The sequence below is a fragment of the Spodoptera frugiperda genome, chromosome 22, assembly GCF_023101765.2.
Source record: "Spodoptera frugiperda isolate SF20-4 chromosome 22, AGI-APGP_CSIRO_Sfru_2.0, whole genome shotgun sequence".
In the NCBI taxonomy this organism is placed as follows: domain Eukaryota; kingdom Metazoa; phylum Arthropoda; class Insecta; order Lepidoptera; family Noctuidae; genus Spodoptera; species Spodoptera frugiperda.
In genome coordinates this window covers 3,077,385-3,104,449 of record NC_064233.1, presented here as the reverse complement: position 1 = coordinate 3,104,449, position 27,065 = coordinate 3,077,385, and the positions used below count along the sequence as shown (strand labels likewise).

Here is a 27,065-nt window from a genome sequence, read left to right as displayed (position 1 = left end):
TACATAACTTCACGCCTGTCTTCCATAGAGGCAGGTAGAGACTACGGGACGCCAATTGCTACGATTCTTACATACTTCTTTCGCTTCATCAACAGTCATCAGTCTTTTCATGCATGCTCGTCGGTTAAGAGTACTTTTAATTTGGCCCTTATTTAATATATCGCCAATCTGGTCGATGTATGTCCGTCTAGGACGCCCTCTACCGACAGTCCCATTCATATCTGCTCTGTATAATTCTTTGGAAAATCTGCTTTTATCTATCCCTTCCACATGTCCAAACCATCGTAACATTTCCTTTTCAATCCTTGTCACTACATCGTCTTTCAAGCCACCCCTTTCTCTAATAATACTATTTTTCACTCAATCACTCAATTTTACTCCAACTAAATTATTATTGATAACTAGCAACCCATCCCAGCATCGCATGGGTGCAATGGTGATATATTATGCATCATACATATAACCTTTCCTTTTGAATCACACTATCTATTTAAAAAATCGCATCAAAATCCGTTGCGTAGTTTTAAAGATTTAAGCATACAAAGGGACATAGGGACAGAGAAAGCGACTTTGTTTTATACTATGCAGTGATAATCTACAAGACGGACATTAAAATAAAAATGAATCTTCTACCTTATTATGAAAATATCACCTATAAATACCAGACCAGCTACTAACCTTATAAAAGATTCAACCACTGACATTTTCAAACTGAAAATCCGCCATTTTGTTTTTCCAGAAATAAACTGCATAAAACCACCGATATATTGAACCGATCCACTTATCAGGCAAAAATGAACCTTAAGTTTTAAAACTAGACAATCTATTTTGCCTTAGCAAGTGGTATATAAATAATTCAGTCAAGCTAAATTGGACTCTACAGTTAGGACATAAAGTGTAGTTTAAATTTAATAGCGCTATGATTAGATTCGTAAGGTTAGAAGTGACGTCAGCAGGACGATTAGAGTTGTTCGCGTTGGGTTATCGATAAAATATTAGAAATCAGAAATAAATGCTTTGACTTTTAAAAAGGGTATTTTTATGGTATGCAGGGCTGACGAAGAGATCTGATAGAATAAGTTCAGCGCCACCCATGGACACCGGATCACAAATCCACTTTACAAAAATAACTGGATGATTTTCCCCCCAAAAAAATCTATCGAGATACTTCTAAGTAACTGTTTTATCTACTTGATTGCCGGAACGGTCGCAAAGGCTCACTGTCTATACAATTATACCAGCTGTGCTAAAACTAAATAATTATCACCTTGGCACTACTTTTATTTCAGGTCAATTAATGCTTACACTGTTTTATTTAAACAGCTTTGTTATTGTACATTTTTTTTTATTTCAATTGTATGTATAGTCTTTTGGGCTACCCGGCCAACCTGCATTGAACAAGCGTGGTGATGAATGCTCAAACCTTCTTTGTGGGAGAAGAGGCCTTAGAGTATAACGTTTTCTTTAATACTATGTTATTGGAGTTCTCCTAAAACCAAAAAAAAATCGACCTTTTAAACTATCGATATCGACATTACAAGCCCACATCCCATCACTAGAACGCAACATTACCTCCCAGCGCATCTGCAGTGCGGCAATGCAATCAATGCAGCTCTCCCGGGCACCGGGACTGAGTACGTCACTAGCGTGTGGGAGGGGGAAGGGGTGTAAAAGGGGGGAAAGTGTAGGATATTGCATTAATTGTGCACGTCCGTAGTGTAGTCCGTACTGATGGAATATACAATGAGAGTACGTGTAATGGATCTGTGTTGCGTTTTTTAAATGAAATGCAGATACCTATTTTCCTATTATACAGTATGGAGATCACTCATATGATTTAAATGAAACTAACAAGTAGTACTCGACTACAGAAGCGTAATGCAACAAAATATTGCAAAGAAAACCGAAAGTTCTAAAAAATTCGAACAAAATAAATAATGAAATTAATCTAGTATTAAATTCTGTGGTATCAACTTCATGTTCTTTGACCACAGAAGAGCTGTAATGTTGTAGGTTGTCTAGGAATGTTACGGACATGTGGTGCGGCTGTTATAATGCCGTATTTGTAAAGAGTGTTCAAATTAGCTCAAAGAGAATAATGCACTTTTTGGCCTAACTACATTCACAAATATATATGGATTAAATTAAGTCATAAGAGGTTTCCCCATACGGTTAAGGGGTTATTGAGATACACTTTTGACATTAGTTCTATGGATATTTAATAAAAACCTACTTCAACCGAGAAAAGATTATATAAATCCTCAATTAGCATAAAATAAAAGTAAATACATACAATCTAAGATAAAAGAGCATTATATTACAACGCCTACACAAAAACACGAGCAAAGATTACATCGACGTGTGACAATTATTTGCTCCTTTCTTTTAAGTAGGCGTACAATATATTCTTGTTTACATTCTTACTTACTATACTATAAAATAACTCACGTCACGCCGTGTTACATTCGATGGGAGTAGCCAGAGACACACATTATAGATTTTAGCAACAGCCTATAAGTGGCCACTGCTGACTAAAGGCCTCTTCTCACACGGAGAAGGTTTGAGCATTAATCACATTGCTTGCTTAATGTGTATTAGCGATTTAAAATTTATAATTAGAAATTATAAGCCCAGGTTTTCTCACGATGTTTTCCTTCACCGTTTGTCAATGGTGTTGAATTAATCTTAGAAAGTACATATCACTCGGAAAATGTTACATTGGTACTTGTCGTTAGTTAGTTGACTTTTCGCGCCTAGCGAGGCGAGAGGGAGTGTCAGACTCTTACTGACTAAAAACCACCCCGTTCCTAAAGATAAAGATAATGTTTATTTGCATTAACATGCCTTCCTACTCCTGCTTTTCAAGCCGGAGCCCCGGTAAACCCGCTAGGTAGTCCGCAGCTCCGGATCAGGCATCAGCCCTACTAGGCCCCATCTGTGGTGGTCTGATGGCTCTTTGAGGCGCACGCACGGGTCTGGTTCTGGTCGGGCGGCGAGTTACCCTTGCTCGCCGTCCGCTAGAGGCTCATATTCATGAGCAGCATTCCGCGACACACGACGCTTGTGTCGAGTTCCTCGTCAAACAGTTACGTGAGTAAGCCGATAACATAATAATTAATTTAGTATGTCTCACGAAAGCTACAATAAAATCACCACGTGTCTAAAATATACATATATAGACTAACAATACATAATTCATAGCGTGTAGGGTTGAAAGCTCAAAACTTAGACTCCCTGAGGGTTGCCACTGATGAAAATTTTAATGCAAATCCGTTTGTGTTGTGTTGTGTTTACGAGAAATCTTAAAGTTCAAGGGTTGCCATACTTAGGTATACTTTGGTTTGGTATTAAAATTGAGAACGGAGATTAGTTGAAATCTCTGAGGTTTAAAATAATTACTATGTGTTTCATTTGAAAATATTTTACGTAGAAACGGCAGCGTCAGCATACATATCTTAAGCTAATTTTTTTTGTAACTTCACGCCTTATATCACTAAAGGGTTAGGCAGAGGTGTACATTACGGGATGCACTGTACAATGTACACCCACTTTTCATCATCTGTGCTATAAGTCCCATGTAATAGGGGGTGAGCCTATTGTCATATACTGGGCACAATTCCATAATCCGTGCTACTACTGAGGTTTTTTCGAGAAATCGAAAAAAAAACCCAACCAATACTTTGCCCGACCCGGGAATCAAAACCGAGACCCCTTGTTCCGGCAATTGCACTTGCGACCACTCGACCAACGTTAGGTTTAGGTTAGGTTTAGGTTAGGTTTAGGTTAGGTTTAGGTTAGGTTTAGGTTAGGTTTAGGTTAGGTTTAGGTTAGGTTTAGGTTAGGTTTAGGTTAGGTTTAGGTTAGGTTTAGGTTAGGTTTAGGTTAGGTTTAGGTTAGGTTTAGGTTAGGTTTAGGTTAGGTTTAGGTTAGGTTTAGGTTAGGTTTAGGTTAGGTTTAGGTTAGGTTTAGGTTAGGTTTAGGTTAGGTTTAGGTTAGGTTTAGGTTAGGTTTAGGTTAGGTTTAGGTTAGGTTTAGGTTAGGTTTAGGTTAGGTTTAGGTTAGGTTTAGGTTAGGTTTAGGTTAGGTTTAGGTTAGGTTTAGGTTAGGTTTAGGTTAGGTTTAGGTTAGGTTTAGGTTAGGTTTAGGTTAGGTTTAGGTTAGGTTTAGGTTAGGTTTAGGTTAGGTTTAGGTTAGGTTTAGGTTAGGTTTAGGTTAGGTTTAGGTTAGGTTTAGGTTAGGTTTAGGTTAGGTTTAGGTTAGGTTTAGGTTAGGTTTAGGTTAGGTTTAGGTTAGGTTTAGGTTAGGTTTAGGTTAGGTTTAGGTTAGGTTTAGGTTAGGTTTAGGTTAGGTTTAGGTTAGGTTTAGGTTAGGTTTAGGTTAGGTTTAGGTTAGGTTTAGGTTAGGTTTAGGTTAGGTTTAGGTTAGGTTTAGGTTAGGTTTAGGTTAGGTTTAGGTTAGGTTTAGGTTAGGTTTAGGTTAGGTTTAGGTTAGGTTTAGGTTAGGTTTAGGTTAGGTTTAGGTTAGGTTTAGGTTAGGTTTAGGTTAGGTTTAGGTTAGGTTTAGGTTAGGTTTAGGTTAGGTTTAGGTTAGGTTTAGGTTAGGTTTAGGTTAGGTTTAGGTTAGGTTTAGGTTAGGTTTAGGTTAGGTTTAGGTTAGGTTTAGGTTAGGTTTAGGTTAGGTTTAGGTTAGGTTTAGGTTAGGTTTAGGTTAGGTTTAGGTTAGGTTTAGGTTAGGTTTAGGTTAGGTTTAGGTTAGGTTTAGGTTAGGTTTAGGTTAGGTTTAGGTTAGGTTTAGGTTAGGTTTAGGTTAGGTTTAGGTTAGGTATTTAAACCTAACCCAAACCTAACCCCCAAAATCCTTACGTAAACCTAACCCAGGTATAAAACCTAACCCAAACCTAACCCAAACCTAACCCAAACCTAACCCAAACCTAACCCAAACCTAACCCAAACCTAACCCAAACCTAACCCAAACCTAACCCAAACCTAACCCAAACCTAACCCAAACCTAACCCCAACCTAACCCAAACCTAACCCAAACCTAACCCAAACCTAACCCAAACCTAACCCAAACCTAACCCAAACCTAACCCAAACCTAACCCAAACCTAACCCAAACCTAACCCAAACCTAACCCAAACCTAACCCAAACCTAACCCAAACCTAACCCAAACCTAACCCAAACCTAACCCAAACCTAACCCAAACCTAACCCAAACCTAACCCAAACCTAACCCAAACCTAACCCAAACCTAACTTAAAACTAACTTAAACCTAACCTAGTTGACTACTTTTCAACCCATGTTTCGACGCGAGAGCCCACCGTCGCCGATCACATCCCTAAGGACACGGCGGTGCTCAGCCCATGCAGGGCACACCGCTACTGTATGCTCCACTGTGTCCTCCGGGTGATCCACGCAATGCCGACACCCGGGCGTTTCCTCCCGCCGAGTCCGAAACAGGAACCTACCGAATATTCCATGTCCGGTAAGCACCTGCGTCAGGCGGTAGGTGAGGACGCCGTGACGCCTCTCTAGCCACTCCTCAAGGAGGGGACTTACCGCTGCAATGACAGCGAGCCCAGCCCCCGGTTTTGAGATCGCATCAGAGCTCATCCCACCACGCACTAATCTGACGCGGCTGTGGAGTGTTTCAAGCCATGCTAGAGGCTCATATTCATGAGCAGCATTCCGCGACACACGACGCGTGTGTTGAGTTCCTCGTCAAACAGTTACGTGAGTAAGCCTATTTCCTACCTTTTTTATGGAACACACCCTTTTTTATGTAAACGAGCAGACCTGATGGTAAGCAATCGCCGCCGCCTATGGACATTTGAAACACCAAAGGCGTTACAAGTGCGTTGCCGGCCTTTTGGGGGTTAGGAATTTAAGGGTTGTAGGGGAATCGGGGATTGGGAAGAAGGAATTGGGCCTCCGGTAACCTCACTCACACAACGCAAGCGTTGTTTCACGTCGGTTTTCGGTGAGGCCGTGGTATCACTACGGTCGAGCCGGCCCATTCGTGCCGAAGCATGGCTCTCCCACACTTATAAGGTTCCTATAAGGTACTACCTAGTTCCTACGTAGTATAAAAACTAGCCGATCATTTTAGAAAGACACGACCTTGCTAGACTATATACTAAGACAATATACTACTAACGTATAAAATTCTCATACCTCTGGCGTGACAATGTCATAAAACGTAAAAGAAAAACGACTTAAACCACGGCGGAGTGTTTTTTTTACCCGACTACGCCAGAAGGAGGGTTATGTTTTTCGAGAGTGTGTATGTATAATTGTTTGGCACGCTCTGCAGCCTAAACGGCTTGATGGATTTTGACTTGAGAGGTGTCGTTAGATTTGTATTTACTGTGAGAGTGACGCTGGATATATATCAAAATATAAAAATAATAAAACTAAAAGAAAATAAAATAAAAGAAGGTAATTTAAAAAACTAAAAAACCCGACTGCTTCAATTTTACGATGACTTTCTTGTTTTAGTTGAGTTTTCATTTTCATATTATAAAGAAACGCAGTCGGGTTTTTTAGTTTTTCAAATTCCCTTTTAATTACATTTAGATGGGTCGACGTTTGGCCGCTATCTCGCCTGATGGTAAGCGATGATGCGGCCTACGATGGAGCACGTCTGCCCATAAGCAACCTATTCACTCGGGCTTTGAAGACACCTAGGTTGTACCCATCAGGAAACACGGACTCCGGCAAGGAGTTCCACTTCCTAGCATACCACGATACCACATGATACCACGGCCTCACAGAAAACCGACGTGAAACAACGCTTGCGTTGTGTTTCGTTGTGTGGGTGAGGTTACTGGAAACCCAATAACCCCGTTCCCAATCTTCCCAATCCCCGTTTCCCAACAACCCTTAAATTCCTAACCCCCAAAAGGCCGGCAACGCACTTGTAACGCCTCTGGTGTTTCAAGTGTCCATTGGCGGCGGCGATTGCTTACCATCAGGTGATCCGTCTACTCGTTTACCGGCTTATACCATAAAAAAACGTATAAAACTCTCACACCTCTTGCGTGACAATGTCATAAAACGTAAAAGAAAAACGACATAAACACATAACCTCTCTTTCCGCAGTCGGTTAAGCGAACGAGATTCGTAATAACTTGGTGATCAAAACTTTTGTGGGCACACTTCTATATCATACGAAAAACAATCTTACCTTCAAACACATAAAGTAAAAAATCCTTTACATAAGTCTTGCAGACGGCTTAAAAAATGTCTGTGTATAGGAATTTCAGTCTTTGTCAGTAATGAATAAGGTAGGTTTTCGTTTGAAACTAGTGTGCAGTAAAATCCTTTTGGAATTATTAGAAAGTTCAAACTTCGAAGGCTCACTTCGCAATCGTGTGAAGTAAAGGCGAAGACATATTGTACACAGAGTTGATTAAAAAAAAATAATATAACCATAGACCCTATATTTTTTTAAAGAGTGATTTTGATTTAAAAATAAAACTTTCGCTTCATTAGTATTTTCTTCTGTGTGGTGGGTGCGTACCCAAAACTTTTTTTTTATTAAAATCATCCAATGACTTCTTCTGCCTTGGGCAAGGCGAGAGGGAGTGTCAGACTCTTGCTGACTAAAAACCACCCCGTTCCTACTCCTGCTTTTGAGCCGGAGCCCCGTTTGGACTCTAGGTCGATGATTACCTGATGGTAAGCAATCGCCGCTACTCAAAGACACCCAAAACACCAGAGGTGTTGCTAAGTGCGTTGCCGGTCTTTTGGGGGTTAGGAATTTAAGGGATGTGTAAGACGATTGAAAAGGGACCCCCTTTTCAATCGTCTTACACATCCCTTAATTAAGCCTCCAGAAACCTCACTCACACAACGAAACACAACGCAAGCGTTGTTTCAGGTCGGTTTTCTATGAGGCCGATATCAGTATCTCCCACACTTATGTTACTTTAAGTACATCCTAATCGACTCCTTTGGGGATAAAGAGCGTGATGTTATATTAGTACCGATAATAAAATGCCTATCAAATATTATACATAGTGCTACTTTCCACAACAGCTATTAAATCCAGTTATCGTGGACTCGCTTTGTATAATCTTTTAGCACTTTCAAGGGTCAGTTTATACTGGATACTATGTGGAACTATTACTTCACGATTCCCAAAAGCGAACTAACATTATAAAGCTTTTACTTTTAGAACGAGTCTGGGACAGTTTGCTAACTATGGTTTACTCTACATGAGAGGGGTTTGCCATACTTAGGTTGTAGATCAAACCAGTGCCACACCACAGATGGTTACCTGATCCGGAGCTGCGGACTACCTAGCGGGTGCACCGGGGCTCCGGCTACGAGAAGCTGGAGTGGGAACGGGGTGGTTTTTGCTTTTAATCAGTAAGAGTATGACACTCCCTTCGCCTCGTCCAAAGTGAGGCCCAAGACGAGAGAAATCATTGGATATTTTCCCTCCTCAAAAAGAAAAATAAAAGGCAGCAGTAGAACGCAGTTTAAAAGGTTCAGGTTTATCAGAGAGCGCTGCTGCCCGGTCTCCGTCAAATCTGTAGTCTCTTAGTCAAGTATACGAGACCCGCGGTAAGAATAGGGGTGGTGACAAATGTACTTATTCTACTCTGACGTGTGACCCATACGAAAACCACATTTTATGAGTTTGAGTGTTTGTGTTTTATATGCATGTTTGTTACTCAATGAGACGTGATTGAGAGCCGTTTTGTCAAAACCGACTTAATGGATCAGTATAAAATTTGGAACAAGGACAGTTTAGTTTCTGGAATAACACATAAGCTGGTTTTTATCCCTCTAGATCGCGAACGAAGCCGTTGGCAGAATCTAGTCATATATAAAGTCTGGAAACACTGCAAAAAATAATGAAGTATCATCTACAATCTACATTATACGTAGTCCGTGCACAATTTTAATAGAAGATTCGTAGTAGACGCACTGGAGTGAGACGGAAGTGACGTCGTACACAGGCATCGAAGCGGCAACATAATGGATAGCAACTTACACAGTCACTGGGTACACTCGAAGATAGGGAAGAAAACAAAATGTTATCTTACAATTTACTTACTTAGAAATCTAAATTATTTTTACTCACCACCACCGCTTCATGGTAAATAGAAAGAAAGAAAGAAAAAATATTTATTTTGCACCGGACACGATGCACCAAAAAAACAAATCGAAAATTAAAACGTCCTACCCCCTAGTACTACTATTAATTAATGTACTATTATTAAATGTCTTACCCACTCGCACGAAGCGCTTCGCTTCAAGCTTCCTTGTGCGAACTGCTAGGGAGTGGAACTCCTTGCCGGAGTCTGTGTTTCCTGATGGGTATAACCTGGGTGTCTTCAAGGCCCGAGTGAATAGGTTGCTTATGGGCAGACGTGCTCCATCGTAGGCCGCATCATCACTTACCATCAGGCGCAATAGCGGCCAAACGTCGACAAATCAAATGAAAAAAATGTATGTCACCTAAAACATAGGTTTAACCAATGCAATAGAGACGAGACGCCTTAAAACTTACTCCAATTAATAAGAAGCCAAAAAAATACAATAAATCTAAACATAGTCATTATGAAAACAGATAGGTACATCGCATACTCGCACAGCTGCTTTACGGTGGCGAATCTTAGTGACTCAACTACCATAGGCTCAGGCAGACCCAGGTTACCAGGTCATTATCAGTTTCAAACTTAATTTTTATGTTACCGACATACTCACGTAACTGTTTGACGAGGAACTCGACTAGTTTCAAGCCATGCTAGAGGTTCATATTTTTCATATTATAGAGTTTTAAACTTGACAAACACTAATCAGAATTCCACGCTCCATAGCTTTTTACAGCTCTTCCTAAATATAGCTTTCCTCGATTCGGTAATAAAACCTGAAACCTTACTCACTAGCATTAACAAAACAGTACTTGAGTGACAAAAAAAAAGCAAATAAGTACCTATTCTAGTAAGAAAGCTAACAATCCCATACTTTACAACATTCTTTTATTGCACCTGCGTAAACGCAGCCTAACCTAATCAAGTATTCGAGTCAAGGCAAGGAACCAGTCGCTTGCCAACCGTCCCACGGAGCGGACGTGCGCGCTCCCGCTCGAAAAACAAAACACGCCCGGAAAACGTAACAAAAATACTTGAAAAATAATGTTTTAGTAATTTAAATCTTATTGGAAACGTTTAAGTTATATTTTTGTTTGTTTTTTTACTGTATTTTGAGGTTATAAACCTAATTTTGTGTAGTGCAAGTTATGTGAACATTTTTTCCCGTTTCGTAAGTATTTTTTTGTGTTTATTTGTGGTAGATTACGTAAGCTGCTGAGAATTTGTGTCTGAGACTGAGTTTTAAGCTTCTATTATTATCTAAGTTTAGTTTAAGTTGCAGTGACGTAATTAGTAAGTAAAGCCTTCTAACTTAAACCTTACACGAACAAACTTTGCGAAACATACCTTTAAAACTTAAAAAGCAGGAAAAAATCCACGAAAATTGACTCGAATTTTCTTCGAAAAAAAATTATATTAACACAACCATTCTTTTCTTTCTTTTAAAAAAAATAACAACTGTCAAATAAGATTTCGTTCCAGGAACTTAGGTTAGGTTAAGTCACTACGTGCGAAAGAGAGGTGTGATAAAAACAAACGAGTGTGAAAGGGATAGGTATAGACTTAGTGCTAATATGTTTTGTCGTTAAAATAAGCTTCTAGTAATCAGAGAAAACTTTACTTTTGCTTTGTTTTACTTTGTTTTATGTGACCATAAAGTAATTTTCTTACTTCTCTACTCTTTTCCAAGTTAATTAAGGTTAACACAGACTTGTAATCAGATTCGAAAGGGTTTTGGTACTAAGATACCGAAACTGAATTGTAGTTACAAAATTACTAACTTACTAAAACTTGTCTAAAGAATGTAGACTGTTATCTAACCGACTTAAAAAAACGAAGTTCTCAGTTTGACCTGTATGTATGTGTGTATGTATATATGTTGGTGTGCAATTATCGCGCTTATTAAGAGAAAAGTTGCGAGAAATCAAGATTTTGTGATTCTAAATTCTAAATTGTTTAAATACTCCTGCTTACACCTTGACGAAATAACAGGGCGCTTACTCTTGAAACCAATCTCAATGTCAATGCAATTCCAATCCAATAAAATCTCAATAATTATTCAATGTCAAAACTATACAACCCCAATCGTAGCTGTTACAATAGCATTCAGAGTATGGAATATAAAGCCAAACTCAATACCATTTAGTTCATTCAATATCCACGCAATACGGATGCAATGGACGCTAGTGTTGCAACTCAAGAGTACGAAATTACACAATTTATACCAATGTCGATCGATCGGAAACAGAAACAAGAGAATCAAAATCGGTTCAGCCAAACGCGAGATAAGTCAAAGTCAAAAGTCAAAATTATTTATTTCGAATAGACCAGGAAGGCAGTTTTGAACGTCAAAGCAAATATAATAATATTAATAACGTCTGTCTGTCGGTCAGTCCTCTAGTGAAGCTATTTGCTCGTTCCAAAGTGTAGATTCCTATGGAGAAGAACGAGAGAGATGATCGCGCACAAACATACATACATACAGACCAAATTGAGAACTTCGTGAGAAGTTGGTTAATGGATATTTTTAACTTTGACGTTATGTATTAGGATGCTTTTCCACCAAAGATGTGCTACGTAGTACGTGGCTATGCTGCGAAGATGTAATAGCTAAGCTGTGAAACTATGTGACCGTTTCCACTGATACTAAGCTATGTAGCTGTGCGAGGAAGATGCGCAGCTCGAGTATGCAATGTATCAATAGTAGGGAAGCTATCCATAGCACGCATCTTTCCACAAAGTTCACAAAGTAAACTTTGTCATATATTAAGGCTGCTTTTCTACAAACGATGTGCTATGCTACGTTCCTGTGGATGTGTTTGGTTTCCACCAATCTTCTATACTAATATTATAAAGCTAAAGAGTTTGTTTGATAATTTGTTTGTTTGTTTGAACGCGCTAATCTCCAGAACTACTGGTCCGATTTGAATAATTATTTTTGTGTTGAATAGTGCATTTATCGAGGAAGGCTACAGGCTAAACATCACGCTATGACCAATAGGAACCAAACAGAGCGGGTGGAACCGCGCGGAGGTAGCTAGTCATATATATATATTCATTAGTACACTGGTGGAAACGGACTCAACACTTAGCTATGTTTTTTTTATTTGGAAACATGCGAGCTATTGATGGCTAACAAATGACATATGACAAAGTTTAGCTAAATACATTACATACATTAGACCATCTTGACTGTATTAAAGAGCCTTGCAATGACCTCCGTTCATTGTGTGCTAAGCAGAGATCAAGGAAAATGAGTCATTACATGCCAACCCACGCACACACACGTAGAGTGTAGGTGGGTGGGTGTGTGACCATTTTGGGTGTGTGTGACTAATTAACCACCGTTTCTTTTGATCCTGGTCGTATGAGGGACCAGTGAACTGTTTTTTTTTTTTATATTATTGTAGCTTTAGCTAGCGGCTTTTATCCGTATAAACCGGATACTTGTCTCTGTGCTAAGTTTTCATTTAGATCTGTTCAGTATTTTTTTTTAATATCTCTTTTAATTTAATACAATGTATACTCACTTTTCACCATTTGTGTTATAAGTCCCATGTTATATTGGGTATGTCGCGACGATTTTATAAATCATTAAATTATAAAACTGCGTTTAAACGAACGACTTCTATAAAGGAAATATTACTGTTAAGTTAGTAAGACCCACTGATAATTAAGATAGATACATACATCGTCAAACACGTCAAATATATTGTCTTCAAAGATTTGAGTACCGTGAGCAAAACTGTTGAACAAAAGCTATATAGTTGTTCAGAAACCACAATCTAATTTACATACTAGCTTTATTTACTTGACATTAGAACTAGAAAATGGCGACTACATGATGTCACCATATTATCTACAAAAGTAATAATTCGCAAAAAACACATATTTTTTAAAAGAGTAACGAATGGAGTTTCTTGCTCGTTCTTCTCCATTCGAAGCTACACTTTGGAACGAGCTCCTAGCTTCACTGACGGACAGACTGACAGATTATTGTTTATTTATTTATTTGTTGACATTTCAAAAGTACCTAAGTATATGGTTTAATTGGAATAAATGATTTGACTTTGACTAAATTATTTAATAATTGCCTCTTGACTGCGATACAGGATTTTCCTAGTGCACGCATCTAACTTTGTGAGACCAATTTTAGTTATTTAAGATATGATAAGAATGGGCCGGCTCGACCGGAGTGATACCACGGCCTCACAGAAAACCGACGTGAAACAACGCTTGCGTTGTGTTTCGTTGTGTGAGTGAGGTTACCGGAGGCCCAATTCCCCCTTCCCAATCTTCCCCATCCCCGATTCCCGAACAACAACCCTTAAATTCCTAACTACCAAAAAGCCGGCAACGCACTTGTAACGCCTCTGGTGTTTCAAGTGTCCATGGGCGGCGGCGATTGCTTACCATCAGGTAATACGTCTGATCGATTACCGGCTGGTTTCATAAAAAAAATGTTCTAAAAGTATCAGCCACGGCTATAATGGGGGTAGTGTTGTGTTTGTCCTTCTCCGTGAGGCCTTCTCTGTGTGAGAAGAGGCCTTTAGTCAGCAGCGGCCACTTATAGCCTGTTGAAGTGTAATTCAACTACTACTTACTTAACTATAGCGACACATGACAAGTGACAGATGACAGAAGTCGCACATAGACGATCGACAAACAAATCAACGGATGACATAAATCCTACCTCGCACATATAAAGTTTACATGCGAATAAACATGGATAGAAAATCCCAACGAACAACAGTTGGGCAGAAAGCCCGCCAGACACGATCACCTCGCCTGGTCGAAGGATCCTCTTTTTCTTAGGGAACTTTACTCACTGTTCCTTACATAACAAAGTAAAATTAATGACTATCAGGATACTTTCATTAGAACTTGAGACGGGATATTTACCATGTTTATTTATGTCAATGAGTTTCCGATATTTCGGCACTGTTGCAAGCGCCATGATCACGGATGAACTGAAATAAACATGGTAAATATCCCGTCTCAAGTTCTAATGATAGTGTTAGTGACCATGTCAGTTTAAAAACTTATATCAGGATATAAGTATATACTTTATCCTCACTTTGTTGATTAGTAGTTCAAAGCATTATTTTCATTCCCCGGAGATTCATTCTCAATATATTTAATCAAAAACTGTTAATTAAAATGGTTTTAATGGTCGTTTTGGTTCTAAAAAGTCGTAAAACAGTTATTAAATAGAAATAATAGCAAATCATATTTGATGGGTGGTAATAAAATATCAAAATGGAAGAAATAAATATTGCTTATATGAAATAACTAAGCACTAATGCCTTTTTGGTTTTGTTTAGTGCTTCATAAGTTGATTAGTTGGGTTTTGGAATTAAACTAGGTATTTAATTAAGTTTCCGGAGCTGCGGACTACCTAGCAGGTTACCGGGGCTCCGGCTCAAAAGCAGGATAAGGAACGGGGTGGTTTTTAGTCAGTAAGAGTCTGACACTCCCTCTCGCCTCTCCCAAGGCGAGAGAAGTCATGGATGATTTTCTGCCCTCAAAAAAAAACGAATTAAGTTTAATTCCCGATTTAGAATATTATTAGAAGAATTGGGTAGTATCCTAAGTAAAAAATAAATTATTTTGTTATTTTAATACAATAAAATATACCAAAATATTCGTACTTTCATTAATTATTTTTACGATACACTTACCTATTTTCTAGCAAATTATTGAGGAAATAAGTTAGTATGCTATTTGACCCTAAAACTATATGACGTTATAAGTAGCGACCTCTTACAAAATTTATAGGAAAGTATCGTTTTTCAATTTGACTAGTTGGAAACTACCGTATTGTGTTAAACAAAAAGAAAGAAAAATAAGAACATACCGACCGAATTAAGAAAACCACGCGGAGAAAAGCTCTACTAGCTTCGAGTCACAAAGGGACTCTTTATCTGTCGGCACGCTGCTCATGATAAAGAGTCCCTTTGTGACTCGAAACTAGTAGAGCTTTTCTCCATTAATTTACGTGAGTAAACCGTTGTATTTAGTTAATTTACCGCCGTACTCAGAGTCATTTAATTACTTAAATCAGTCCTTAGTCATTGTTTTCCGGAGCTGCGGACTACCTAGCGGGTTTACCGGGGCTCCGGCTCGACAGGCAGGAGTAGGAACGGGGTGGTTTTTAGTCAGTAAGAATCTGACACTCCCTCTCGCCTCGCCCTGGCGAGAGAAGTCATTGGATGATTTTCCCCCCTCAAAAATAACGATAGTTATTCAGCTAGATATGTAGACGTGTCTATCTGTGTATGTTAGCCAAAAAACCACATTTCCGTACTAAATAGATAAAAAACAAAAGACGTATAATTTGTAGTTAGTTTTTTGTTCAAGTAAAGGTCATAGTGATGAATCTGAGGATGCTATTTTTGTTAAATGACACACGTACCTAAAGTTATAAGAAAACTAACTAGTTTTTCGCCTCAGGTTTTGTTTGCAAGGCCAAAGGAAAATAAGGTAAATAAGTAATTTTTATTTTAATGTCCGTCTTGTAGATTCTTTTAAAATATTAGACACGTATTTTTATTTTCTTACGAAAACAAATACTTTCGAAGATATATCGATTTGAAATATCGCGCGACGTCACTTCGTAGAAATAACGTATTTGCTCCTATTCCTAAACTTTGATTCGTTTTATTTAAGTATATTTTTAAAAACGTTGCCCCACACTAGGAGTTTCTCCTGTGTCGTGAGTGCGTTTACAAACATACAAGTTCACATACACATGACACCCAGACCCGAAACAACAATTAGTGGATCACACAAAGAGTTGTTCCGTGCGCGAATTAAACCCGCTACACGTTACGCAGCAGCTACCCAGCCACCGCGCCAACCGTGCAGTCCACCCACTGAAGCACTTTTTTTTGAGGGGGGAAAATCATCCAATGACTTCTCCCTCCTTGGGTGAGGCAGGACGGAGTGTCAGACTTTTACTGACTAAAAACCACCCCGTTTCTACTCCTGCTTTGAGCCGGAGCCCCGGTAACCTTTTACGTTGTCCACAGCTTCAAGTCCTTTCCATCATCGAACCACAAGACAATCGGCGAAGCGTCACCGTTTCATGGTAGATATCTCACCCACTCGCACGAAGCGCTTCGCTTCAAGCTTCCTTGTGCGAACTGCTAAGGAGTGAAATTCTTTGCCGGAGTCTGTGTTTCCTAGTGGGTATAACCTGGGTGTCTTCAAAGCCCGAGTGAATAGGTTGCTTATGGGCAGACGTGCTCCATCGTAGGCCGCATCATCACTTACCATCAGGCGAGATAGCGGCAAAACGTCGACCCATTTAACATAAAAAAATCGGATACCTAGCAACCAATCTGGTAATAGAACCCAAAATCATTTACTCAACAATCACCCACTCGAGCAAGGAGCCATTATTATATTTACTCACAGAAAGAGAAACAGCATTACAATAAATTTGTTCCATTACACCCCTGAGGCGAAACAATCTGAACAGTCTTTTTAATTTATAATTTTCAATTATAACGAGCTACCTTTTTGTACTATTATCGTACTTCATTTGTTTAGTACCGACTAAATTATTTTAGGTTAGGGTTCCGTAAAAGTTTGTATAGAATACCAATAATATTAGAACTTAAGACGCGATATTTACCATGTTTATTTATGTCTATGAGTTTCCGATATTTCGGTGAACCAGGTGTCGAAATATGATATCCCGTCTCAAGTTCTAATATTAGTGTTAGTGACCATGTCAGTTTAAAAATCTGTATAAAATACCCCTTCAATAATATATTTTTATATTTTAAAATTAGATAAAAAGTCTATAAAATAAACACCTGTGTTATTTCGGACTATAATCTATCCCTATTCCTAGCCTATTGCCATATACTGGGCACAATTCTAGACTCCGTGCTACTACTGAGATTTTTTTCGAAAACTCGAAAAAAACCCGGGTAAAGCCAGCAGTACTATCGCGAGTCGGGAATCGGAAACCCGAGACCCCTTACCCGACAGTCGCACTTGCGACCACTCGACCAACGAGGCAGTCTTAATTAAAAATAATTTTCAATTAAATACGTTTAAAAAGACTTCAAGCTCCTTTTTTAACACTTCTCAATAAAGTCGTGCTCCGAAATGTAACAAACACTTTCCTGAAAGCCACATCGAAATCGCTTCAGCTAATCACGAGATAATCGTCGACAAACATACATACAGGTCAAACTGAGAACCTCCTATTTTTTTGAAGTCGGTTAAAGTTAAATGACCCGACCACAAACATGTAACAAACTAATAAATTAACAAAGGTAATAGTTAGTTTAATTATCAATCACTGCCCGGGAATCGAACCCGCCACGCTCTGGTGGGTGCCAGCGATGCGTTTGAAGAACGATTTACGGTATCATTTAAACTGTACTGACGGACAGACGGACAATAGTAAGTATCTAATTACCTATGTGTAGTGAATTAATACGTAGGGGAAGTCAGCTCAAAGCGGCCATAGGAGGCAAAGCGGCCACTCTTAATTTTTCGGTTATTTGAAATGATAGCGCAACATTGCCGTTCTGTACGTATAACCAAACCTCTCGCCCCGCGCCAGTCAATCATTTAAAGCGATGAGAACAAACGCATGGTTCTAGTAACGACAAATATTTTTTTGTGCGTTTTGTTAAAATAATACGAGGTAAGTTCAACCTGTTTTGGTCAAAACTATTTATATTAAAATGCTTTTATTGCACGTTTAACGTTACTTATCTATTTTGCCTTATTTGTGTGGTATTTGCTTCGAAATATAGTAAATAATGTGAGTGAAAATATTTTTTTTAATAAAATGGTTGAAAAAGGCAAAGCGGCTCGGGCAAAGCGGTCAACTGACCGCTTTGCCCTTACTTTCATATTGTCGCTGCATAGATATAATTCTTATTTATTTTGTTTACACCACATCAGGAAGAAGGCGTCTTAGAGTACTTGTTTCATATGGACAACCTCTTTTTTGGCCTCACAAAGGAAGATTTTTTGCAGCTTGTGTTTCAATATGCTGAATCAAACCATATTCCACATCCTTTTAAAAATGAAACGGCTGGACACGATTTTTATAAAGGCTTCATCATGCGTCATCCTAATTTGACCTTGCGACAACCAGAACCCACATCCATAGCCAGAGCTCGAGGCTTCAACAAATCCCAAGAATATCGATTTTTATAAATTACTTTTATGACTGACTGTGATTAAAATAGGTAAAATGTTGTTGATTTTTTTTTATGTGAATTATATGTGTTGATTTTGCATTTTTATTTTGTCAATAACGGTATTTACCAACAAAAAACAATTTATTGCTTGAAAACTTTTGGGGTGGCCACGTTGCCCTTACCCCCGTGGCCGCTTTGGGCGACCACTCGGGCAAAGCGGTTTTATGACAAGTTTTCGTAATCTGCAAATCATATGATTATTATTCAACTTACGCAAATTTCAATTGGCCATTACAAAAATTCGATAAATTCTCGACTAGCTAGTATAAAATTCTCTTTAAAAATCTTTCGTTTAATGGCTTTTTTTTAAACTCAAAGTTAAGGTGGCCGCTTTGAGCTGACTTCCCCTAGGTAAGATTGCCTCGTTGGCTCACTGGTCGAGTGATCGTAAGCGTACTGTCTAGAAATGAGTCTAGGGTTAGGTTAGGTTAAGTTTAACTGTGGGAAAACTATACTTCGGCATTGCTGGGCCGGCTCGACCGGAGTGATACCACGGCCTCACAGAAAACCGACGTAAAACAACGCTAGCGTTGTGTTTCGTTGAGTTATTGAGGTTAGCGGTTAACAAATAATCCCCGATTCCCCAACAACCCTTAAATTCCTAACCCCCAAAAGGCCAGCAACGCACTTGCGACTCTGGTCTCCATGGGCGGCACTGATTGCTTACCATCTGGTGATCCGTCTGCTCGTTTACCGGCTTATACCATAAAAAATACTTACAATTTATAGTTATGACTAGTAGTTACCCGCGACTTCGTCCGCATACAATAATGACTTGTGGCAGAATTTGGATTTTTTTATTTGCTATAAACCTAACGCAGCTCGAGACCTTTCCAACGAATGCAAAACCGTGGAAATCGGTTCGTGCGTTCTGGACTTATAGCGTCAGGAAGGAAAACCCGACTTATTTTTATTTTATAGATTAGTATTTACGATATATTGACCAATTTATCTTTATTTTCCAGGTAATCAAAGTGTTCCAGTGTGTTGTGTGACATAAAGAATCAACTGTCAAAATATTCAAGATGGCCGCTTTAAAGTTTTTATTGTGTCTGTGTTTTGTGCACGCTGCGTTCGCTAAAGGTAAGTTTATGTATTTATCTTATTAGATACTAGTAATATTGCAAAGCAATATCACTAGTATCTCTCTGGAAGGTTTTAAGTTCTGAATCTGGAAAGTTTTAAGTAATGATGATATATTGTAGGATTTTTTGTCTAGTCACTATTTCTGCTCTTTTGACATATTATATATTTTTTCGTTTAGTATTAAAATTAATAACTGAATAATGAATGTTACTATTGTAGGTAAGTTTGACATTTCTTGAAATTGTATGGATTATTATATTCTTGTTTTCTTGTTATAGTTGCAGATACTGTATACCGTTATTTGTTTATACCTAATTTACATTTAAATTTGCATGGCGTGAGCCTGATTATGGTGTTTTATAATTTATTTGGTAGACGGCCGGATGAAAAAAGTAGCCTAGGTATACCTAGACACTAGATATTCCAGACCATAATCTACCCCTGTTCCATATCTCATTACGAACCTTTCAGCCGTTTTGACATGATTGAGTAACAAACACACAAACACATTTAGGTAGAATTAGGTAATTAGTAGAATATTACCTACTAAGATTACATTGCTTGGCGAGTCCATTTAATAACAGACTCGCCTAACCTAAAACTTCGTACGCTGATGAGCAATCATTAAATTAAATTAATGGCTTCACACGTTAATTCACATAAAACATAAATTTAACTGTATATAGTATGTTACCGTATAGTTTTTAAACAATTCAATTTCATGCTTTCGAGTTTTTAGGTTGTATACATCACGAATGACATACTGGCTTACTGATGGTAAGTAAATGTTATCACGGTCGTTTTATGGATGGGTGGGTAGTAATGCAATTCTGCGAACGACCTAGCGGGTTACTGGGGCTCCGGCTCGAAAAGCAGGAGTTGGAACGGGATGGTTTTTAGTCAGTAAGAGTTTGACACTATCTCTCGCCTCACCCAAGGCGGGTTAAGTCATTGGATGATATTTCCTCCTCAAAAAAAAAAGAAAAAAAAACTCCCTCTCGCCTTAAATAAGGCAGGAGAAGACGTTACGTGACGTACGGCTAGAATGGTAATAGGGAATGAAAATCTATTGAAATTAGGGCTCAAGCGATATTATGGCGGTTTTGTATGTTTGTTTTTGCAAATAATCGTACCTAATATTTGAATAAATTGGGAAAATCTAATGGGGAATTATAAGATAAACATTTATTCACGATTTTTTTTCTCGATAGTCTCTCTTTTCACGAGCAAAGAAATAGGCAAAAACTAATCAAAAACAAGCTTTTTGTCAACCTACGATATGACATTTTCCCAACATCTATTTATCCTATGGCCCTAAGGGCATTGTTATTGTAACCCCTAAGGGTTACCTTAATAACGACATATCTCCTAATTAACAACATCACAAACACGCCCTACTTGTAAACCGCCCCCTATTACATGGAACTAATAACATAACTGATAATAACATGATTCCCTAGCATGGTTCTAAACCTTAGTGGTTTTTTGGTTGCTATTTGTTATTTTTATTGTATTGTTCTTTTGTGTAAATCTATACTTATATTATAAAGCTGAAGAGTTTGTTTGATTGTTTGTTTGTTTGAACGCGCTAATCTCCGGGTCCGATCTTTTTTTTTTTTTTTTTTTTTTTATATTAACTATAGGTTCACGCTTGACCACTATCTCACCTGATGGGAAGCGACGATGCGGTCGACGATGGAGCGCGCTTACCTAGAAGTAACCTATTCACTCTTGATTTAAATATTCCAGGGTTGTAGCTCTCGGGAAACACAGACTCCGGCAGGGAATTCCATTCCTTAGCTGTACGTATAATGAATGTACTCCCAAAACGTTTTGTGCGTATAGATGGGATATCCACCATGTAACGATGACGCGTTGCCGTACGTCTGGTTGTCCGATGATGGAACGGGCTAGGCGGAATTAAATTGTGCAATTCCGATTTGAATAATTCTTTTTGTGTTGAATAAGTACATTTATCGAGGAAGGTTATAGGCTATAAAACATCACGCAATGACCAATAGGAGCCAGGCAGAGCGGGTGAAACCGCGCGGAAGTAGCTAGTAATAAATAAAGCATAAAACTGGTGACATGTAGGTGGTACATTTATGTGGTTGACGCGGTGGCTGGGAAACTGGCTGCCGTGCAACGTGTAGCGGGTTCGATCCCCGCACGGAGCAACTCTTTGTGTGATCCACAAATTGTTGTTTCGGGTCTGGGTGTCATGTGTATGTGAACTTGTATGTTTGTAAACGCATCCGCGACACAGGAGAAAATGCGTTCGTGGGGCACACCGGCCTCTTCTCATACAGAGAAGCTGCGTAAAAAGAGGCCTTTGCCTAACAGTAAGCAGTAAGCAAGCTATGTGTAGGCAGAGGTGCACATTACGGCACGTAATGCCACTGTATAATGTACATCCACTTTTCACCATTTGTGTTATAAGTCCCATGTATGAGGGGGTGAGCCTATTGCCATATACTGGACACAATTCCAGACTCCGTGCTACTACTGAGAATTTCTCACAATTAACAAAAAGCACAGCAATACTTTACCCGACCCGAAAACCCAAGAACCCTTGCCCAGCAGTCGCACTTGCGACCACTCGACCAACGAGGCAGTCATAATACATTATACATAATATAATGTTCTCATAAAACGTATATTTCTCATCAGTATACAACCTGTTCTCATTACCACAGACTATAAAAGGAGCCGGGAATGGCCGGGCCGAATGAGTAACATCCAAAAAGTACCGCTATCTGATGCGATTGCAAAAAAAGCGTATTGATTTTTTTAATTATCTGCGCTCTTTGCATGTGGGTGTTTTAATGTTGTAGCTTTTAATGGGATTGATGACCCGTCTTATACCTCTATAATAACTATCGTGAGACATACTAAACTAACTCAAAAGCACGGTTTACTCTACGTACAAAGGAGAAAAGCTCTTACTAGTTTAAATAACAGAGTGGAGGTTTATTGTGACTCAAACGTAGTAGAACTTTTCTCCTACATATTTTTAGTTAAAGGGAGTAACGGTAAACGCCTAAGTTCAGCTTTAAACTTTACTAAATTATGAATGAAAGTTCGCAGTCATATTTGACTTTTTTTTGAGGCCGGAAATCATCCAAAAAACCTCGAGAGGAAGTATCAGACTCTTCCTATCTATACTAAATAAAACCACTTGTTTACTCCTGTCTTCGAAACTTTGGTAAACCCGCTAATCTCTAGGAACTCGTCCACGACCAAAGACAGTCTTTTTGTTAACAGGTCATTTAGCGTCCTAAGTGCTATAGTTAACTCTCCACGTCGACACATCATTGCTTACCACCAAGCAAGATGGTGGCTAAACGTCATCCTATTAAGTATAAAAAGAAATAAAAACATATTCATTCATCAACATCATTCACGCTACTAAGACCTCATTATAAGTCACTAAACTCCAACTTAAATAGAAAAAAAACATAATCAATCCTTTATAACAGATTACTGTTGCACAGTGGGCCGAATGCGTGTGGGCGTAGAAAAAATATATATTCATTATAATGTCACGCCCGCTCCACTGCGCACCGTGGGTTAAATGCCAGCGAGCTTTGGATAAAAAAATGTCACGCGTAGTTTTTTTTTTGGAAAGATAAATAAAAAGTTGGTACGTTATAAATAGTGAGATTTGATATAAATTGCGTGTAGTTTTCGTTTTGAATTTGTAATATACATAATAATAGGTATTTGATTTAAGTAGTTTATATTTAGGAATTAAAATGAACAACTCTGTCTATTTTTATTTATTATTTAATTGAATAGAACGGTACAAAAAACCAAAGCGAACGGTACAAGAAACCAAAAGATAAAAGCGTGATGTTACCTGCCACTTTACCGGTCAAAGATAAACAAATAGCCTATTACATTTTTTAACCTCCTAAGTAAATACTTACTTATACGAATCCGTGGAAAATCTAATGGGTTGCCGTGGCTCTGTCTCGAAAAGCAGGAGTAGGAACGGGGTGGTTTTTAGTCAGTCGCCTCAACCGACGCGAGAGAAATCATTTGATGATTTTCCCCTCAAATCGCTCCGTTTTGTCGTAGAAGTGAAAAGAAATAATATAATGTATTATCTATTTATCCTATCGCAGGGCTGCTGGAAGAAATCCCATTTAGATACTAATATTATAAAGCTGAAGAGTTTGTTTGTTTGTTTGTTTGTTTGAACGCGTTAATCTCAGGAACTACTGATTCAAATTGAATAATTATTTTTGTGTAGGATAGTGCTTTTATCGAGCTATAGGCTATAAAACATCACGCTATGACCAATAGAGCTGAGCAGAGCGGGTGAAACCGCGCGAAAGTAGCTAGTAAATGATATGCAGTGCCTATGTACCTTTGTTTTATACTGTATGTTGTGTACATAAATAGACAAACAAACACACCCACGAATAATATCTAGTAGTAAAATATATTTATCACAGAATCGCACAATTCTTAAAGAAAACACGGAAGCCAGAGTCACAATGTTGCACAATACACCTTTATAACTGTGCACAGTGGGGTAAAAACAAAACTTTGGTTACACAAAAAGTTTTTAAATTTTGCAAATTTCACTTAATTAAGGAAGTTTTTGAGCTTTGTTACAGCGGGGGAGCCATTTCTGTTGCTGTCATAACTTACTTCTTGATTGGGGTGTAATTATATATTTTAATAAAGTTGAGTTAATTATGAGTTTGACTTTTTGTCGGTTTTCGGTTGTCAAAGGGAGCGCGAAGGCTTTTTTGTTTATGTACAATAATAATTGTGGACTGTATCTTTGGTCATGTGGTCGCAAGTGACTGTGACTGACAAGGGGTCTCGGGTGTCATTCTCGGGTCGGGCAAGGTATTATTGGGCTTTCCCGGTTTTTCGAAAATATCTCAATTGGTACAAAATGCAAAAAATAACTTGTTTCTACTTGGTATATTTTGTAGAATGTGTCAAAATAAATCCACTACACACACTAGTTAAAAAAGTATTGAGTGATTTTTTGTAGAATCAAATAAAAGATCCACATATAACTTACGACTAAGATTCAAAATTGGTTAAAAATTTAGGTTATAGTTAAAAGATAAATTTCAAGATTTAAAATATCAATTATGTAACTCAAAACATGTAACATAACTAGCAGCAGCTTACCGTACAAATTACAATTAATTATGCATATTACATACATACATCACCTCACGCCTGTTATGCATTTTAATCAAAATCATATTGCATATTATTCATTTAAAATCTCGGAGTAGATAATACAATATATATTTTCGGATTGAACAAAATATCATCACAGATGTCTTGTAAAATTCCCATTTCGTTTCGTTTTGTGTCCATTTTAGTGTGACTTATAATGATTGACGTAATTGACTTGGTCATATCCGTGATCATAATTAAGAACTCCTGATCGACAATCCTCTGCTGGACTTAAGATCTCATGATCTATGTAATAGAGTTTACACATTACTTACTTATTTAATGTTGATCTACTTTAGCATTTTCTCCTGTGTCGTGGGTGAGTTTACAAACTCACAATTTGTGGATCACAAAAGAGTTCTTTCGTGCGGAAATCGAACCCAATACACCATGCGCAGCAGCCGTTTGCCCAGCCACCGCACCAACCGTGCAGTTTATTTTATCCCCTTTTTTATCTATGTATACCAATTTAATTGTAAATTTAACATTAACGCATAAATATCTGCAACAATCATGTTTTCCGAATACATGCGATGTAAATACATTTTATAATCGTCGAACCGATGAACTTAAAATTAAACTGTCTCATTCTTTTTTCCTTTCAACCCTCTATAGGTAGACTAAAGCGTTTTGTTTATCGTATTTTAACACTTACGCTGGCTTTCGATTATGTTACTTTGATTGTGGTTATAACTTATCTTAATCTAGTATACAGAAAGTATTAAGAGGCTTATTAAGCAAACTTAGTTATAAATATTATTTATTTATTTAATTAAAGGTACAAGGTATAACTTAACACTAAAGTGATGTCCAACAAACCTATACCTATTAATTTAGAAGTGGGAACAAATACGTCATTTCTACGTATAAAAATTACCTAGAGGTATCGTCACGCGATATTTTAAAGCGATATATCTTCGAAAATATTTGTTTCTATAAAAAAAGTATTTAATGTTTTTAGAATAAAATTAGTCATCTACCCTATTCCCGGTAGTACTCAAACGAAGTTTTACTATAATTATTACTATGTACCTCTGCCTACCCCTTTAGTATAATAAAAGTTGTACATGTCTACATCAATCTTTGTATAACTCACACATTACAAACTTAACACCAATAAAAAATCAACACTAAAAAACAAATAACGCCGTTATCCCACACACAATAAGGGTCATAATCCTGTAACACCAACGCGTGGTACAAAACCTATTAATTATAACGGTGAACCGAAGAATAGATCAACAGACTGTTAAGTACCTAACTTTTTCAATTTCAAGGTTATTGCACTATAAATCAAACATTGGCGAGGTTTTTTGTCCAGCTACCTAACAGGTTTTGCACACAGTGCTAAACGATAGGTGAATTGGTTGATTTCGTGTTAACCAGTGTGCGAAAAGGATGGTGATGTCATGTGCATTTTATTGTGGTCTTTTTGGTTATATTTTAATTGGGTAGTGATTATTATTTTTCTATGCGATAGTTTCCAACTAGTCAAATTCAATATTTTTATCGAAATGTGATAAACTATACATTTTTATATTTTTTGTAGAAAATTGCTACTTATGAAGTCATCAAATTTTGGCATCAAATATTTGATGCAAAAGTTATTTCCCAAAGCTAGATTTTTTTAATATAATCTCAAATTAATTAATGAAAGTAAGAATATTTTGGAATATGAAATGTCAAAAAAAACAATTTTGACCTAGGAAACGAATTAATTATAGGAATGAAGAATTAATTCACCTATTGTCATGGTGACAGCAGAATAGAATACATTTGTCATATCTCCATAAGAGTTGACTATTGACTAGCTAGACATTAACCCGGAGCCGGGTTACCGGGGCTCCGGCTCGAAAACCAGGAGTGGAACGGAGTGGATTTTAGTCAGTGAGAGTCTGACACTCCCTCTCGTTTCACTCTGGTCTCTCAAATCGTTGTATGATGTTCTTACCTTAAAAAATATCGTCATGCATGGCTCTAATTTGACTTGAAACTAGTAGAGTTTCTCGTCAAACAGTTACCATAATAATTAACTTATCAAAATTGGTGTAACTATATCTGATAAGAGGTTTGATTCTCAAGATGGTATATAGTTAGAATATTCATTTTAACCATCTCAAAAACCGCGTAACCTTATAGCATTCTATCACATAAGAACTTAATAAAACGCGATGTGAATTTTAAAACAATTTGAACACCATACAAAACTAACTATTCAACTAATGCGATTTTTTTCCACATCATTATTCTAAACGGCACACTGTGTTGTACGGTCTGCATTTTGATTCAAAATTCGTTAGAATTGGTACTATAATCTAGATTACAGGCTATACCTAGAATAAGTAGGTATGACCTGCATTCTATGTCTCTTTGTGAGCTAGGTTAGAGTTTGAATAGTAGCGGATTCGATTCCCGGACAGAGCAACTCT

General features: G+C 37.9%; 1 protein-coding gene and 1 long non-coding RNA gene across 3 annotated transcripts in view; one reads left to right on the top strand and one right to left on the bottom strand.

The window, feature by feature from the left end:
• Nucleotides 1-9,263: 9,263 nt before the first annotated feature.
• Nucleotides 9,264-16,431, bottom strand: LOC126912110 (uncharacterized). Its single transcript, XR_007706748.1, has 2 exons — nucleotides 16,305-16,431; nucleotides 9,264-9,336 (listed from the first exon to the last, which is right to left on the bottom strand). It is a non-coding gene; the product is annotated as an uncharacterized LOC126912110 (long non-coding RNA).
• Nucleotides 10,047-27,065, top strand: part of LOC118280000 (uncharacterized) — a 61,058-nt gene continuing 44,039 nt past the window's right edge. For both annotated transcript variants that reach the window (XM_050702533.1, XM_050702532.1), the window contains exons 1-2: nucleotides 10,047-10,277; nucleotides 19,305-19,422. In XM_050702533.1, coding sequence (XP_050558490.1) covers nucleotides 19,365-19,422 — 58 coding nt within the window. In that variant the 5' untranslated portion in view covers nucleotides 10,047-10,277; nucleotides 19,305-19,364. The remainder of the gene's footprint in view (nucleotides 10,278-19,304; nucleotides 19,423-27,065) is intronic.